This window comes from Tachyglossus aculeatus, chromosome 20, assembly GCF_015852505.1.
Source record: "Tachyglossus aculeatus isolate mTacAcu1 chromosome 20, mTacAcu1.pri, whole genome shotgun sequence".
NCBI lineage: Eukaryota > Metazoa > Chordata > Mammalia > Monotremata > Tachyglossidae > Tachyglossus > Tachyglossus aculeatus.
In genome coordinates, this window is record NC_052085.1 from 20627690 (window position 1) to 20644649 (window position 16960).

Below are 16960 nucleotides of genomic sequence, written 5' to 3' on the forward strand. Positions count from 1 at the left end.
CTCTTATGGAACTATTTACTAGAGGTTCTAAAATGATGAAAATAATGAAAAACTGACTGATTTGAATTCATAATCCCAACTTCTGAAAATAATTACTCAGAAAAGGTTGTAGATCAATACAGATATTCTGGGCAAAAATCCAAAACTTTTAATATGCCTAAAGTACAATAATTTATCTTTCTGGCAATATGGTAGAGGCCATTTATCAAAATGATAGTGAGTAGAGGCATTTTTTTAAAATGAGTTCATCAGGCTAAAAACGAGATTTCAAATACGGACACAGGAAACTATCTTTCAACTCTATCCACCCACTGGGCAACTCTGTCCAAGGACCTTCCAAGAAGTAGTATGGCCTAGTGGAAAGAGCATGACCCTGGGACTCAGAGGACCTGAGTTCTAATTCTGGTTCTGTCACTTCTCTTTTTTGTGACCTTGGGCAAGTCACTTAACTTTTTTGTGCCTCAGTTTCCTCAACTGTAAAATGGGGATTCAATTCCTGCTCTCCCTCCCTCCTAGACTGTGAGCCCAACTGGAACAGGGATTGTGTCCAACCTGATTTATTTCGTATCTACTACAGTGTTTGGTACATAGTAAGCGCTTAATTAATACTACAATAATTATTAATACAACTGATTGTTGGGGATGACGAGCGCAGTGCCCAATAACCATCAAAATAGAAAGTATCTCTCCGTTGTCATACTCTCAGAAGAGAAACACTATTGAATATTCGATCACTGAGACATCATCAAGCAATAGCACTCTCATTTTGTCATACAAGAGTCTTGTCTATCATTTCTCTTTTCCAACTCTTCTGGAACAATGAGCCACTGAAGACCAGTTTGGCTAATACCACAAGAGAAAAGCAAAGTATGAAGAAATTTTTAAAAAAATCCATTTAGAGCTCTTTATGTGCTCGCTGCTTAAATGGGTTAAAAATAAAATCACCGCCATGGTTTGCAATAAGTTGATGAACCGAATACTGTAGTGAATCAATTAATCGGTGGTCTGCATTTAGCCCTTACTGTTTGCAGAGCATTGTATTAAGTGCTATGAATCAAACAGAGGTATATAGGTATATGCATCCGGAATCGTGGAAAAAAATGCTTTATTAATGTCAAACACACAGTGGGTCCTCAAATATTGGCTGTGGATTTACATAGGCAGCTATCCAGTTTGCGTGTCCAAACAGTTGCTACTACTTATTCCCAAAAGTTCTTGTTCACATGAGAAGTGCATCCGTGAACCTGTCACTAAGTGGTATTTATTGAGCACTTCTTTGCAGAGCACCATGCTTAGCGCTTGGAAGAGTTGATAGACATGTTCCCAGACTACCAGGAGCCTACATTTAACTCCACCTATGACTAGCAGGATGCCAGAGAGCTAAGTTTCTATGAAGTGTCAAATTTATGGTGTGATACAAGCTCTACTTTTATGTGAGAGCTAAATTTTTTATTATTCATTCAATTGTATTTATTGAGGGCTTACTGTAGGCAAACCACTGTACTAAGCACTTAGGAGAGTACAATATCATTAGGGAATTTAGGAACTAGTTGTGTTTGCTTTTTTGGTCATTTCACTGTAGATCGGCACTTCCACCAGAAGTATGCAGGGAATCCTAAATCATTCACTGGTATTTACTGAGCACTTTCTCTATGCAGAGCATTGTACTAAACACTTTGGAGAGTTCAGTAGAGCTTCTAAGCATGATCTCTGCCTTCAAGGATCTTATAATCTAGCAAATTAGCTGGGCATTAAGGTATAATTACAGTTAGGGGGAATCAACTGAATATACGGTTTATGCTGTGGTACTTGTTACTGGTTAATATGTGTCAAGCACTGTTCTAAGCACTGGGATAGCTACAAGTTAATCAGGTTGGACATTGTCCCTGTTCCACATGGGGCTCACAGTCTAAATAGGAGGGAATAGGATTTAATCCCTATTTTACAGATGAGGTAACTGAGACAGCTCTCCTATGATTTGACTCCTAATTGTGGCAGGAGAGCGTGCCTAGACTGATGATGCCATATTCATTCAATCGTATTTATTGAGCGCTTACTGTGTGCAGAGCACTGTACTAAGCGCCATATAGGGTGACATGGGAAAGAGTAAAGGGCAGATGATCAAATGATCGAAATGTTGTTCAAAGATAATGGCAGAGGCTCAAGTTTTTACTGCATGGAAGAAGGCGATGGTAAACCATTTCCATATCTTTACCAAGAAAATCATATGGATATGCTGACCAGATCAACTTTATAACAGAAGATGGGACGTTCTGAAGAGGGTGGGTCCATGGAGTCGCTCTGGGTCAGAAACGACTCGATGGCATTTGAAGATGAGGAACAGAGACAAAGAGAATTGAAGTGACTGGCTCAAGGTCACACAGCAGACACATGGCAGAACCGCGATTAGAACCCAGATCCTTCCAGGCCTGTGCTCTTTCCACTAAGCTGTGTGGCTTCTTATGTACATAAGTGCTGTGGAAGTGGCAGGGGGGTAATGGGATGGAAATGAAATGAGTTATGCAATGATAATAATAATAATGGCATTTACTAAGCGCTTACTATCTGCCATGGGGGAGGAGTAGGGTGGGGAAATAGTGTGGGGGAATGAAAGATTAGTCAGGGAAGGCTTCCTGGGGGAGATGTGATTTCAGGACGGCTTTGAAGATGGGGAGAGCAGTGCAAGAGAAGCTGGAATTCAAACTAATCCATTTTATGCATCATTAGCCAGAACAAGCTTTGGGTGGAAAGGATTGACTAACATGAGGTTTCTGAATTATCTATGGATTTCAATTATCCATGAATTGCCTTTCTTCTAGTGATCTAAATGGGTTATAGATATGATATATGATATATATGCTATATATGTGCATTCACACATATGTTTAGATATGATACATCTAGTGAATTTTATCACTAGCTGACAAGACTAATGTGCAAATTTCAGGCCCTTCCATATTTTCACACTTAAAGTTCATCCTTTATGATAGGCACATTCAAAGATTGCAGAATAAATTTTCATGAGCCTATTGCTCCCTATTGCTTTTTCCAATTAGGCAAATTTAAGACAGTTAAAGCAACAACAATGCCATATTTATTTGCCCCTGCCATGAATTCCTGGTGCTTTGGGGATATGGCAGTTATAGAATATACAATTTTAAAATATGTATGTAATTATTTATTTATATTGATGCCTTTCTCCCCCTCTAGACTCATTAGGGGCAGAGATAGTGTTTGCTAATTCTATCGTACTCACCCAAGTGCTTCTTAGTACAGTGCTCTGCACATAGAAAGCCCTTAAATACTATTGATTGATTGCTATGGGCATATTCTTACTAAGGCAGGGAACGTGTCTACCAGCTCTTTTATATTGTACTCTCCCAAGCACTTAATATACACAGTAAGCACTCAATAAATGCCATTAATTGACTGAGAGCATTTTTGGAGGTGAGCTGTTATGGATATTTTGGTCGACAGATCCTAGAAGTGATGCTTTTCTCTCCTTTAGGGCTTTAAAACTCAAAGTTGAGTACTTTCTATTAGAGTTCAATTCATTTTTCATAGCCCACAAGAAAAGCATGTATTATTCAAATATTTTCCAGTTCCTGTTCATTCTGAAGAAAAGTACTACAGTAGTCTTCCAAGGGTTCAAACACACCCGATAGAATCTTTATTCTCTCTCTCATAATATCCGTCTGGTAGCATGAATAAATAATTACCATTAAGATCTAAAGGGAATTTCCCAAGGGGTCTATTACTTTAGAAACCAATCCCATCTTCTTTGATGGTATTAAACATCATAAATGAAAATCCCCAGATGCTATTTGGCAATGTTAATTCTTTTGCCAGCATTAAGTGCTCCTGGGACATTTGGTCTAAACCGGTCTATACTACATCCAAATGTCAGAGTTTAGTTAGATGACCGATACCAGTTTCTCATAAATTCAATGAGAGGGCTGGACCTAAATTTTTAGAAGTATGGAAGAAATAAAAAACAACCACTTCAAACTGGATATTTGATTTATTTTCTAGTATTTTAACCAGGAGAAAAACAAGAGGTAATGAAAGGAGAGTTAGGGTAAAATAGCACAAAAAATAGCAGAAGAACTAACCTTTAAAAGCATTTCTTCGTGTAGAGGATTATCTGAATCATATGGCTCCCTGCGGAGTTTTTCAACCTCAGCAACAAGGTTTCTGTACCCCACAATTTGCAAAAGACAGGCCTGAAGAGAGATTCCCAACCTGAGTGAACAAAAGATAAGAAGAGAGGGGAAAAAAAAGAAAACAGACCTGCAGCAGTTCCACATAAAGGAAGGGTGTTGTTTTCAGGCATTAGTACTGATTATAATAATGATAATAATGGTATTTCTGAGGTGATTACTATGTGACAGGCACTGAACTAAGCACGGGGGTGGATACAAGCAAATTGAATTGGACACAGTCCTTGTCCCACGTGCTGCTCATGGTCTCAATCCCCATTTTACAGATGTGATATCTGAAGTCCAGAGAAGTGAAGTGACTTGCCCAAGGTCACACAGCAGATAAGAGGTGGAGCTGGGACTCAAAATCATGACCTTTTGAATCCCAAGCCTGTATATTATTTATCTGCATTTAATTTAGGCAGAAAACTTGTATTTTTAAGGAAGATATCTGGGCACTTTCCTGGCAGTTTCCCACTCAACTTTCCTTGGTAGGGTTTTTTATTTTTACACCAGTGGTAGAACTGTTTGGGGAACTGCAAAATTTATCTTATGAGGATTTCACTACGGTTCAGCTATAACAATTATGCCTAACTTTGGCCTTGACTTAAGCCAGAGAACTGTCAAGATTCATACTGAAATATGAGAGGAGAAAGAACCAGAAACTATTAATTTTCCATAAACAGAAAAACCCACACAGTACAGCTTGAAGCCTAAACTAATGGATTAATCTTCCACTGTGTTTTGAGTCACATGCTGAAAACATCTTGGAACCTTAATGGAAATCAATAATGTGTTAGATTAATTACAGTTTCCGTGCATTAGGAAACTGGACAATACAGAACCTTAATGTAACTGAGGGCAGCCGGGCCTAGTGGAAAGAGCACAGGCCTGGGTTCTAATCCCAGCTCCGCCACTTTTTTTTTAATGGTATTTAAGTGTTTACGCTATGCCAGGCACTGTACCAAAAAAGCTGGGGTAGATACAGGTTAATCACGTTGGTCACAGTTCACGTCCCACATGGGGCTCACATCTGTAATCCCCACTTCACAGATGAGGGAACTGAGGCACAAAGAAGTGAAGTGACTTGCCCAAGGTCCCTCAGCAGACAAGTGGCAGAACCGAGATTGGAATCCTGGTCCTCTTGACTCCTAGGCCTGTTCTCTATCCACTAGGCCACATAATCTGTCTGCTGTGTGACCTTGGGCAAGGCACTTAACTTTTCTGGGCCTCAGTTACCTCATCTGCAAAATGGGGACCACTACTGTGAGCTCCATGTGGAACATGAACTTTCTCTAACCTGATTAGTTTGTATCTACCTCAGCGCTCAGTACACTGCCTGGCACCTAGTAAGTGCTTAATAACATAAAAAAGCAAAACAAAACAAAAACATGGCAGAGAACCCATAAATCCTGACACCCAGTCCGATGCTCATTCTATTAAGTTCGTCTTCTAGACTATAAGCTCGTTGTGGGCAGGGAATGTGTTTATTGTCGTAGTGTATTCTCCCAAGCATTTAGTACAGTGCTCTGCACATAGTAAGTGCTCAATAAATCTGATTGAATGAATGAATGAACGAATACTAAGACTATGCTGCCTCAGTGCATCCACTGAGCACTCAACAACTTCTTTGTGATAGTTGAAGTGATGTTGAATATCATGATCTTTTTTAATACATTACCTCAGGAACAGGGAGACAAAGTAATGTGTCCTATCAATCAATCACTCCTATTTATTGAGCACTTACTGTGTGCAGAGCACTGTATTAAGCGCTTGGGAGAATCCCACATAACAGAGGAGATAGAGACGTTCCCTGCCTGCAAGGAGTTTACAATTCAGAGGACAGGGGCAGAAATGGCCTCCTGTTCTTAGGCCACATAGCACTTAATCCAGTATCCTAGTTTCTGTTAAGGCGCAATAAAAATAGAGTTGAATGGTATTTGTGAGCTTTCATTTCTATATTATTGATATTGCGGTATTTGTGTAATTTATTTGTTTAAATTAGCATCTGTCTCCTTCTCTAGACCCTATGGGTGGGGAATGTGTCTGTTTATTGTTATATTATACTCTCCCAACTGCTTAGTACAGTGCTCTGCACACAGCAAGTGCTCAATAAATACGATTGAATGAATGTATGTTAGGTGCTTATTATGTGTCAAGTACTGTTCTAAGCCCTAGGGTAGCTACAAGTTAATCTATAGCACTGAATTCCTATGCAGGCAGAAACTTCCACACAATCAATCAATGGTACTTATTGAGCGCTATCTGCATGCAGAGCACTGGTAAGTGCTTCAGAGAATAAACTACAACAGAGTTGGCAGACACATTTCCTGCCCACAATGATCTTACAATCTAGGAGGGGAGAAAACTATGGGCCAGAAGCTCTGAATAATAATGAGATTATGTTTTGCTTTGGGGACCCCAAAAGAGAAGGGGAATAAAAATGAGAAAATGGGAAGCAGTGTGGCCTAATGGAAAGATCACAGGCTGTGAGTCAGAGAACTTGGGTTCTAATCCTGGGTCTGCCAGTCATCTGCTGTATGACCTTGGGCAAGTCACTTAAGTTCTCTGTGTTTCAGGTCCCTCATCTGCAAAATGGGGATTCAATATCTGTTTGCCCTCCTATTTAGACTGTGAGCCCCATGTGGGAGCTTATTATTTTGTATCTATGCCAGCTCTTAATATAGTGCTTGGCACGCAGCAAGACTCAACAAATACTATTATTATTATTATTAATAAACCAAAAAGGAAAAAAAAATCTAAAGATGGAAGTTCTTCCCTTAACTTTCTCTGGTTTGAGCCCTAAAAATATGAGTAGTTTTTCATTCCTGTTCAAAGGGAATAGTAAGGGAAGTGGGGAAGAGGAAACTATTTGCCATAAAATTTCTTATACTCTGCTGCTTCCCCTAACTGTGCTTTATTTTTCTCTGTCTCCCCAAGACAGACGAGAAACAGCAGGGCTTAGTGGATAAAGCACGGGCCTGGGTTCTAATCCCAGCTCCGCTACTTCAATCATGAATCAGTGGTACTTACTGAGCACTGCACAGAGCACTTGGGAGAGTACAATATAACAGAGTTGAAAGACACATTCCCTGCCCAAAGTGAGCTTACAGTTTAGAAGAGGAGATAGACATTAAAATAAATAAATAAATACATCCATTTCAGATATGTACCTAAGTGTTGTGTGGCTGAGGGAGGGGTAAATACAGAGAGCAAATCCAAGTGCAAGAGTGACACAGAATGGAGCGGGAGAAGAGGAAAGGAGGGCTTAATCAGGGACGGCTTCTTGGAGGAGATGGGCCTTCGATAAGGCTTTGAAGGTGAGGAGAGTGATTGTAGGAAATGAAGAGGGAAGGCATTCCAGGAAAGAGGCAGGATGTGGGCAAGAGGTTGGCAACAAGAGAGATGGGATCGAGGAACAGTGAGTAGGTTGGCATTATAGAAGCGATGTGTGTGGGCTGGGTTGTAGTAAGAAAGCAGTGAGGTGAGGTAGGAGGGGGCAAGTTGATTGAAGCCATTGCCTCTTGTCTGCTGTGTGACCCTGGGCAAGTCAGTTCACTTCTCTGTGCCTCAGTTACCCCATCTGTAAAATGGGGATTAAGACTGTGAGGCCCAAGTGGGACAGAAACTGTGTAAAACCTGATTAACACTTAGTACAGTGCCTGGCATATAGTACTGCTTAATAAATACCAGTAAAACAAAAGACTGGTAAGCAGGGTAGGGATCACGTCTACCAAGTCTATTATATTCTCCCAAGCGTTCAGTACAGTGCTGTACACTCAGAAAGCACCGGGCAAATAACACTGATTATTCCTTTAGGAAGTTATATATGAAAAGGTCTTTTTGCCAAATCACAAACAAATTTACCCCACCCTCTTTTAGGACTGGTTATTAAGAAAGAATAAAATAATTAGCTGAAATAGAAGAATACAATAGATACCAAGGAGAATACAATAGTTCCAACTGGAATTTTACCAAAAGCCCCACGAACCATCATGTCTTGATTATCTCCCAACCCAGAACGCCTATTATAGAAAGTGCTTTTCATTAGCTGCTCATCAGCGACTGAAATTATAATTTTGACAGTTTGTACTTCAAAGAAAGACTTTCCCTTGTGGCAGCAATTACAAGAGAACTGCTCCTTGAAAGACACATTGAACGGTTATGACTCAAGTGCCTCCGAAATTTTTTTTTGTTCCCCCATCTGGCCTGTTTCAAAGTTCCGTTCAAAAGTTATTTCATGATTGAAAATCAAGTGCTTCTTTTAAGTGGTCTTTAGCACACTCACTTGATATTTCAGAGGAGAGTGGGTATCGTCTTTAAAAATGAGATAAAATGTCTGCTTCCCACCCCATTTTGGATGATAAAAACCCTATGGGATGGGGACTGTGTCCGACACAATAATCTTAATGAAGAATTTGGCAGGTAGAGAGTGCTTAACAAATAACATAATAAGAACTATAAGTATTATTCCAAAACCAATCTCCTAATCCCTCACCTATACACTTCATTTGATAGAACCTCAGATCTTTGAGTTTCTTGAATATCCTGTTCATGGAGGAAGACTTAAAAATGCATTCTTTAAGTAAAATATAGGCATGACACACAACATAATTCTCGGTGTAATGAATATCACTTTTTCTGATTCTATGAGACCTTTAATGCTTAAAAGAAATTAGGAGTATCTATGAAATGTTCTCACTTATTTTAATGCAGGAAATCTAACAATAAATTGCCAAAAGAGAAGCATAAATCATCAAATTGTAATCATAAGACTGCTGCCACTGGTAGTAGTCCACATTCATTCAATCGCATTTATTGAGTGCTTACTGTGTGCAGCGAAATGAGATATATTGAGTCTGTGTATTTAACTTTGAAAATTCTCAATGTGACTGTCAAAATCACTGCAGGCAACCATTTTAGACTTCAGTATATTTAAATGAAAGAACTTACACCTTAAGATGTGTGAACCAAAACATGTAAACCATTTAAAACATTTCTGATATAGTAACCAAACTCTTACTGTGGATTTATGTCAGGATTAATTTCTTTTAGTTCCATGATGTCATCTATAGTCTTTTCAATAGCATCAGGGTGAACACTTACTGAAGTTTGCAAAAGCTGAAACGTGGACAAAATCAATTAGTATGTTTAGAAAATTAACTGAGAAAATAATGATAGCAGCTCTTTGAGAGCTTCATCATATGACTAAAGTGTTTGAAGCTATCATGCGATGGTAGTTATTTTTTTTTTACCATTAAAAGATTTTCCATCAAATCTACCTAAATGTCATAAACTTGTTTACTTTTTCCGGGTTGATGGTTCTCTTTCATTGCGTTTTGAATTTTTATAAAAGTTCTGTAAAATAAGTCTTTAAATTTCCCAGCAGGTTTTTGTTGCAGTATTCGTCTCCTGTTTCTTCCCATTGCCATAACATATATGTGTGTGAGTATATACGATATCACATATCACACATATGTGATCTCTTATTGGGGTTGTCATGGCAGTCTCTGTCACTTCCCCACAAGGAGTAGAAAGTCAGGCCCAAGTTCCCTAACATTACAAAATCCCACGAGGATGGACAGCCCGATGCTTAGAACAGTGCTTGGCACATAGTAAGCGCTTAACAGATCCCATCATTATTATTATTATTATTAGCTTCATCTTCAGAGCTTTTACGGTAAAAAGTCTCTGGTCTCTCCCCGCCCTTCCCCACCTCATTGAATCGAGATGGGGGCAGAGGGGAAGCCAAGGTGGCGGCTCCCCTCCTTACCCTCTTCTGGCCACATCTGATCATCATCATCATCAATCGTATTTATTGAACGCTTACTATGTGCAGAGCACTGTACTAAGCGCTTGGGAAGTACAAATTGGCAACATATAGAGACAGTCCCTACCCAACAGTGGGCTCACAGTCTAAAAATGCCCTCCAGCCTGGTAACCAGATGGGTTTCCAGCATCCTCACAAAGACGGTGCAGTTGTACATATTTATTACTCATTTATTTATTTATCTTACTTGTACATATCTATTCTATTTATTTTATTTTGTTAGTATGTTTGGTTTTGTTCTCTGTCTCCCCCTTCTAGACCGTGAGCCCGCTGTTGGGTAGGGACTGTCTCTATGTGTTGCCAACTTGTACTTCCCAAGCGCTTAGTACAGTGCTCTGCACACAGTAAGCGCTCAATAAATACGATTGATTGATTGATTGATGTCGCCCAGCTCCCTACGCATGCCCCTCCACCCCTTCATGTGACATACCCCCTTTCCCAACAGCAAACTGCCCTCCTACCTCTCTCCTGCCCTGCTCATTCCCTGTTCACTGCCACCATTAGCAGGCAGCGGTGGTGTTGAATTGGGCCAGGCACGGGGGTGGGCAGGGGAGCCCCAGCCTCATTAAATCAATCAACCAATCAACCAATGGTATTTATTGAGCACTTACTGTGTGCAGAGCAGTGGGCTAAGTGCTTGGGAGAGTATAATTCAACAGAGTTGGTAGACACACTCCCTGCCCATAACGAGCTTATTCTCCCCATTTTTATCAGGGAAGGGCACCTAGAGAATCAGCAACTCTGGCCTCACCAAATCCCCCTGTCTCCCGCCCGGCTTCTCTTACTGGTGCTAATGTCGGTAGAAAGTGTCCTCCTGAATTGGCCCCATGGTTGGTAACTGCGATAAGTGAGGAATAGAGGGAAATAAGATGTCACTACCACCCCGGTGGAAGCAGTATTGCTTCCAGAATTGAATGAGAGGGAGCCCAGGGAAGTAGGCAAGATTTTGGGGGTCCAGAGGGGAGTGGAGGTCTCATGCATAAAGGAGCTGAGCGGTCAAAGCAGGAAGAGACAAGGGATACTTCTTCCAGACTGGTGCTTTCCAGTTCAACCTCTCGGACTGGGGGATGATTTCCTGAGACAAAAGCACACACATGCATATCCTTTCTCTCTCTCGTTCTCTTTTCTTCTCTATCTCTCTTCCCCTCCTCCCCATTCTTCTTTCTTCCTCTCATTCCCCACATCCCCCTTTTTCTTCTTCTTTTCCTCCCCTGCTTCTTCTCTTTCCTCATCTTTCCTATCCCTTCTATAAGACCCACTGAAAAATGGCATTACAAATACAATATCATCTTTAAGAAATAAAATTAGAATTTAATTTCATCCTCACATTTAAGTAAGCTGCATTAACATGTGTTCAAATTGTATGCCTGAGGATTCGTTCCAAAAACCAAGAGCCTTAATCAGTTACTGGAGCTAACTGAACTCCATTCATTCAATTCAGTTGTATTTATTGAGCGCTTAGTGTGTGCAGAATACTGTACTAAGCGCTTGGGAGAGTACAGTACACCAATAAACAGTCAAACTCCCTGCCCACAATGAGCTTACAGCTAGAAAGGGGGAGACAGACAACAATACAAATAAATAAAATTACAGATACGTACATAAGTGCTGTGGGGCTGGAAGGGGGAAGAGCAAAGGGAGAGGGAGATGAGGAAAAGTGGGGCTTAATCTGGGAAGGCCTCTTGGAGGAGATGTGCCGTCATTTAGGCTGGGAAGAGTAGTTTATAATAGACACACATTGATAAAAACAAAATGTTGATATTAACAAAATGATGGTATTTCTACATCAGGGCATAAGATAAAACTATAAAGAACATACAAATACTTAGCTGAAAAAGAAAAAATGGATCAGAGATTGGGAGCCCACTGTTGGGTAGGGACCGTCTCTATATGTCGCTGACTTGTACTTCCCAAGTGCTTAGTACAGTGTTCTGCACATAGTAAACGTTCAATAAATACAATTGAATGAATGAAATAATCAGTGAAACACTTCATGCTGTTTCTCTCGTCTCCCAGGATGTTATGTTACACATAAAAAAAAAATGTGCCTGCTTAATAATTAGGGAAAATGCTTAATTAATGAGAATTTGTTTTAATATGTAGAGATTCTGTAGTAGAAGAAAAAACACTTCATCAGTTAGCAATTTGTATGGCCGTTTGTCCTTCACTTTGCTCGTCAATGGGTGAAAAGTCATGAACTCTGAGAATTAATTTTGCCTTTTGTGAGGTAGGATTTTGGCCGCCTGTGGACATGGGAGATATATTAAAACTCCATAAACAGGAACACTGTAAAGAAATGTTTGCCAGCTTTCCCAAACTGTTGCTCTGGATATTTTCAGTCTGCCTAGCAACACCACCAGGTTCACGGACGCTCTATTTTGATACGAAGTGCAGGGTGTGAGGTGAGGAAACAATCACTTCGGTGCTGTGCCAGGACTAGCAAACCATTGTTTCTTATAATTTCATATTTTGATGTTGGAGACAAACCCCAGAGAGAAGAGATGCCAGAAAAATGAAATATTAAAATTGAACTCACCTTATTCTTTGAACCTCTGAGCGATGATTCTGTGGAGACAATAATTAAAAATATGATTTTGGCAAATCAATCTTCTCCCGAGTCTAATCACATATTCCATTTTTTAATGGTATTTCTTAAGTGCTTACTAGGTTCTAGGCATTGTACTAGCACTGGGGTAGATAAAAGATAAGCAGGTTGGACATAGTCCTTGTCCCACCTGGGGCTCACAGACAATCCCCATTTTACAGACAAGGTAACTGAGGCATGGAGAAGTTAGGGCACTTGCCCAAAGTCACATGGCAGAAAAGTGGTGGAGTCAGGATTAGAACCCAGGTCCTCTGAATCCCAGGCCTGTGCCCGTTCCACTGCTTCCCCATTTACCTGAAGTAAAACTACTGCTCCCAAATGCAACACAATGGAACAAAATGTTGTGTACCCCCTCTCTTGGGGCCCAGGTTTGGATTACCTTTATATTTTGGCATACTCACCTATTTTCATGGTTCTGCTGGCCCCGGGCTTGGTGTTGTAACAGATCCTTTGCAGTTCACATCGCCCTGTTAGTTTCCTCACTACAAATTTCAGACAACGCCACAGGAATTTACAGTAAAAAAATAGGAACATCTGGATCAGCATTCTGTCAAAAAAAAAAAGCGCCGAATATGAAACACTGGACGAGAAAGTGGAAAACACCCCCACCTATAAGAAACTCAGTGAAACAAATCCTTGGAATAACTCCTTTGTGGATGATAGAATTTCCAAACATTTCTTTTTCTTCCACACTCTTATGTAAGAATTTTCATGGGGCAAAACTCATGACCATTTGGAGGAACAAAATAACCACCCCCCAGCCAACTCTGCAGAATCTAAAAGTTTTTAACAGTAAGGGAAGATGATTTGGTATCCCTCTTTAGCTGGGACAGCCATGATTTGGGGGGCTTTGTTTCTCCCCTCAAATGAGTGAGGATTGCCATGAGGACCGTTATTTTCAGGTAGAATCATCATCAATCGTATTTATTGAGCGCTTACTATGTGCAGAGCACTGTACTAAGCGCTTGGGAAGTACAAATTGGCAACATATAGAGACAGTCCCTACCCAACAGTGGGCTCACAGTCTAAAAGGGGGAGACAGAGAACAAAACCAAACATACTAACAAAACAGTTCAGAGAACTGGTGGAAGAGTACCTGACAACCACGGTGGAAGTGCCCAGTGCTTAGAAGAGTGCTTTGCACATAGTAAGCGCTTAACAAATACCATCATTATTATTATGGTGGTACAGCATTAGGGAGGAAGAAAAGGAACAAAAAATATACCCAGACTTCTTCTTCTTCTTCACTAGTGGCCCAGAGTGGCCTAGTGAAGAGAGCACAGGTGTGGGAGCCAGGAGTTTGGGATTCCAGTTCCGGCTCTGCCACTTACCTGTTGTGTGACCGTGGGAGAGTCACTCGACTTTTCCGGGCCTCAGTTTCCAAATCTGTACTTCTAACATTAAGCTCACCTAATATATCCTAAAGCTTGTCAACCATTATTTCTGCAGTCAAATTCACTCTGAACTTTTCATCGGACTCAATTAGCGGCTTTTTGACTTAAATGAGTCTAACTAGCTATCCAGTAGGGCAGGTCCATTAGAGGAGGAATTTTATAAAACTACAACATCGCTCTTGGAAGAAATTTTCCATTTTGGTTTCCCTGCCTGTTCTGCTTCGGGCTTTCACACAACAGCCCTTCACATGAAGAACTTCCTCTCCACGCAGCAGTTATGTAAGTAGCTTTTTAAACTCAGCTGCTTCCCGCCTACCTGAAATTTATTTTAGTTTTTCCCCAGTTCCACTGTTGGCTCCTTGAGGAAAGGGGTTGCGTCTATTAATTTTATTGTATTTGCAGAGAGTGAGGTCTTCATAAATGTTAATCAATTACTCAACATACATGGTCTGTTATATAATATATATCTAGATAGATAGATAGAGATGTAGTTACAGTTATCTGTCTATATATGAAATAGTGTACTTTCCTCTAGAAAACAAGCTCCGGGTGGGAACGTCTCTACAACTCTATTATACTGTATTCACCCAAGTGCTTATTACAGTGCTCTGCACACAGTAAGAGCTCGATAAATACTATTGATTCACTGTTTGAAACAGAGTCCTGTTGGGGCCAGAGAAGTGAATAAATCAATGCTATTTATTGAGTACTTACTATATACAGAGCACCACACTAAGCACTTGGAAGAGTACAGCACAACAGAATTAGTGGACATGTTCCCTGCCCATATGAGCTTACAGCAGAATAATAATAATAATAATTGTGGTATTTATGTAGTGCTACTATGTTCCGAGAACTGTACTAGGCACTAGGATAGATACAAAACAATCAGGTCCCACATGGGGTTCACAGTCTAAGTAGGAGGGAGAACGGGTATTGAATCCCCATTTTGCAGATGAGGGAACTGAGGCACAGAGAAGTTAAGTGACTTGCCCAAGGTCACACAGCAGGGAGGTGGTGGAGCTGGAATTAGAGCCCAGTGTTTGGCACGTAGCAAGTGCTTAACAAATGCCATAAACCCTCCCCTGCAAAAAAAACCAAACCCACCAAAAAATAAAAAAAAAAACAAAAATCTTTGCTTCACCTCCAACCTCGTTCTGGCTCCGAGGGTTGGGGTGAGCCAGCTGGATAATCAGTCCTTCCAAAAAGCTGTGGGGGGGCCAAAGGTAATATCAGACCTTGAAATATAATTGTCCTTTTGGATATTTAATTTTCTTCTCTGCAGTATGCTCTGCTAAAGCCATTTTCCCTGCTACTCTATTTATTTATTTTATTTGTACATATTTATTCTATTTATTTTATTTTGTGAATATGTTTGGTTTTGTTGTCTGTCTCCCCTTTCTAGACTGTGAGCCCGCTGTTGGGTAGGGACCGTCTCTATATGTTGCCAGCTTGGACTTTCCAAGCGCTTAGTACAGTGCTCTGCACACAGTAAGCGCTCAATGAATATGATTGAATGAATGAATGAATGAATGAACGCTCCACCTTCCTAGGTTTTCCTCCCCCTCCCTGACCTCTAATTTTCAGCTTGTACTTCCCAAGCGCTGAGTACAGTGCTCTGCACACAGTAAGCGCTCAATAAATACGATTGATCAGAGATGCTCAGCGTGTTTCTCTTTTAGGGCCAGCTCTGTGGGGAAGATAGCCCCCCTCCTTCTCACCCCTCGTCTAAGCGGTGGGTTCTCTGAATCAGAACTACAACATGAATTTACATTTCCCCCAAAATCGAGGTTCTGAGGAATAGTGTTTCTCTGGCAGCGAGCTCAGAACTCCTGGGGCTGAAAATGAGATCCCATTGAGACTTCATTAATGATTTGGGTTATGAGTAGAAAGAGATGGCCTTCGATTTGAAAATGATGTAGTCAGACTACTACAAGCGGCCATTTAACAGATGGCCATCCAGTATCCCCAAACTCATGACTTTCAGACTGATTTATCTATATTAATGTCTGTCTCCAACACTAGACTGTATGCTTGTTGTGGGCAGGGAGCCTTTCTGTTACTTGGACATATCTATTCATTTTATTTTGTTAGTATGTTCGGTTTTGTTCTCTGTCTCCCCCTTTTAGACTGTGAGCCCACTGTTGGGTAGGGACTGTCTCTATATGTTGCCAACTTGTACTTCCCAAGCGCTTAATACAGTGCTCTGCACACAGTAAGCACTCAATAAATACGATTGATTGATTGATTTCTGCCAAATGTGTTGTACTGTACTCTCCCAAGCACTAAGTACAGTGCTCTGCACATAGTAGGTGCTCAATAAATCACACTGATTGACTGATGGTATCGTCCGTGAACTCGATGTTACAGCCTCTGGGACAAGATAATAACCTTGCTAGCGAATCTGCCAATAACTTAAAAACGAAATAAAAACCCTCACCCATTCTTCCCCAACGTGGAGTACAGTAGAGGCAGCATGGCCTAGTGGATAGAGAATGAGACTGGGAGTCAGAAGGTTGTGGGTTCTAATCCCAGCTCTGCCACCTGTCTGCTATGTGACCTTGGGCAAGTCACTTCCCTTCTCTTGGCCTCAGTTACCTCATCTGTAAAATGGGGATTAAGACTGTGAGCCCCAGGTGGGACGGGGACTATGTCCAGCCTGATTATGTTGTAGCTACCCCAGCACTTAGAAAAGTGCCTGACACCAAGTAAGCACTTAACAGATACTATCATCATCACCAGTACTTGGCAGGATTACAAGCACTTAACAGATACTACAATAATTATTAATACCTAAGGACAGAAGTTGTCAGCTTGAAAGGATAATGCAGTGTCTAAAAGTGCCCAATTGACCCCAGGGAACAAATATTTGAGGCCCTCAGGAACTGCAGGCAGAATTTCTTCAATAAAATTGCTCAGTCCGCTGAGACAT

General features: G+C 40.8%; 1 protein-coding gene across 5 annotated transcripts in view; it reads right to left on the bottom strand.

Annotated features, from left to right (window-relative positions):
• The window catches only part of ELMOD1 (ELMO domain containing 1), a 50881-nt gene that overhangs the window by 15020 nt on the left and 18901 nt on the right, over positions 1-16960 (bottom strand). For all 5 annotated transcript variants that reach the window (XM_038762133.1, XM_038762131.1, XM_038762130.1 and 2 more), the window contains 4 exons: positions 13036-13181; positions 12566-12594; positions 9223-9320; positions 4113-4242 (listed from right to left, as the gene is read on the bottom strand). In XM_038762133.1, coding sequence (XP_038618061.1) covers positions 4113-4242; positions 9223-9320; positions 12566-12594; positions 13036-13181 — 403 coding nt within the window. The remainder of the gene's footprint in view (positions 1-4112; positions 4243-9222; positions 9321-12565; positions 12595-13035; positions 13182-16960) is intronic.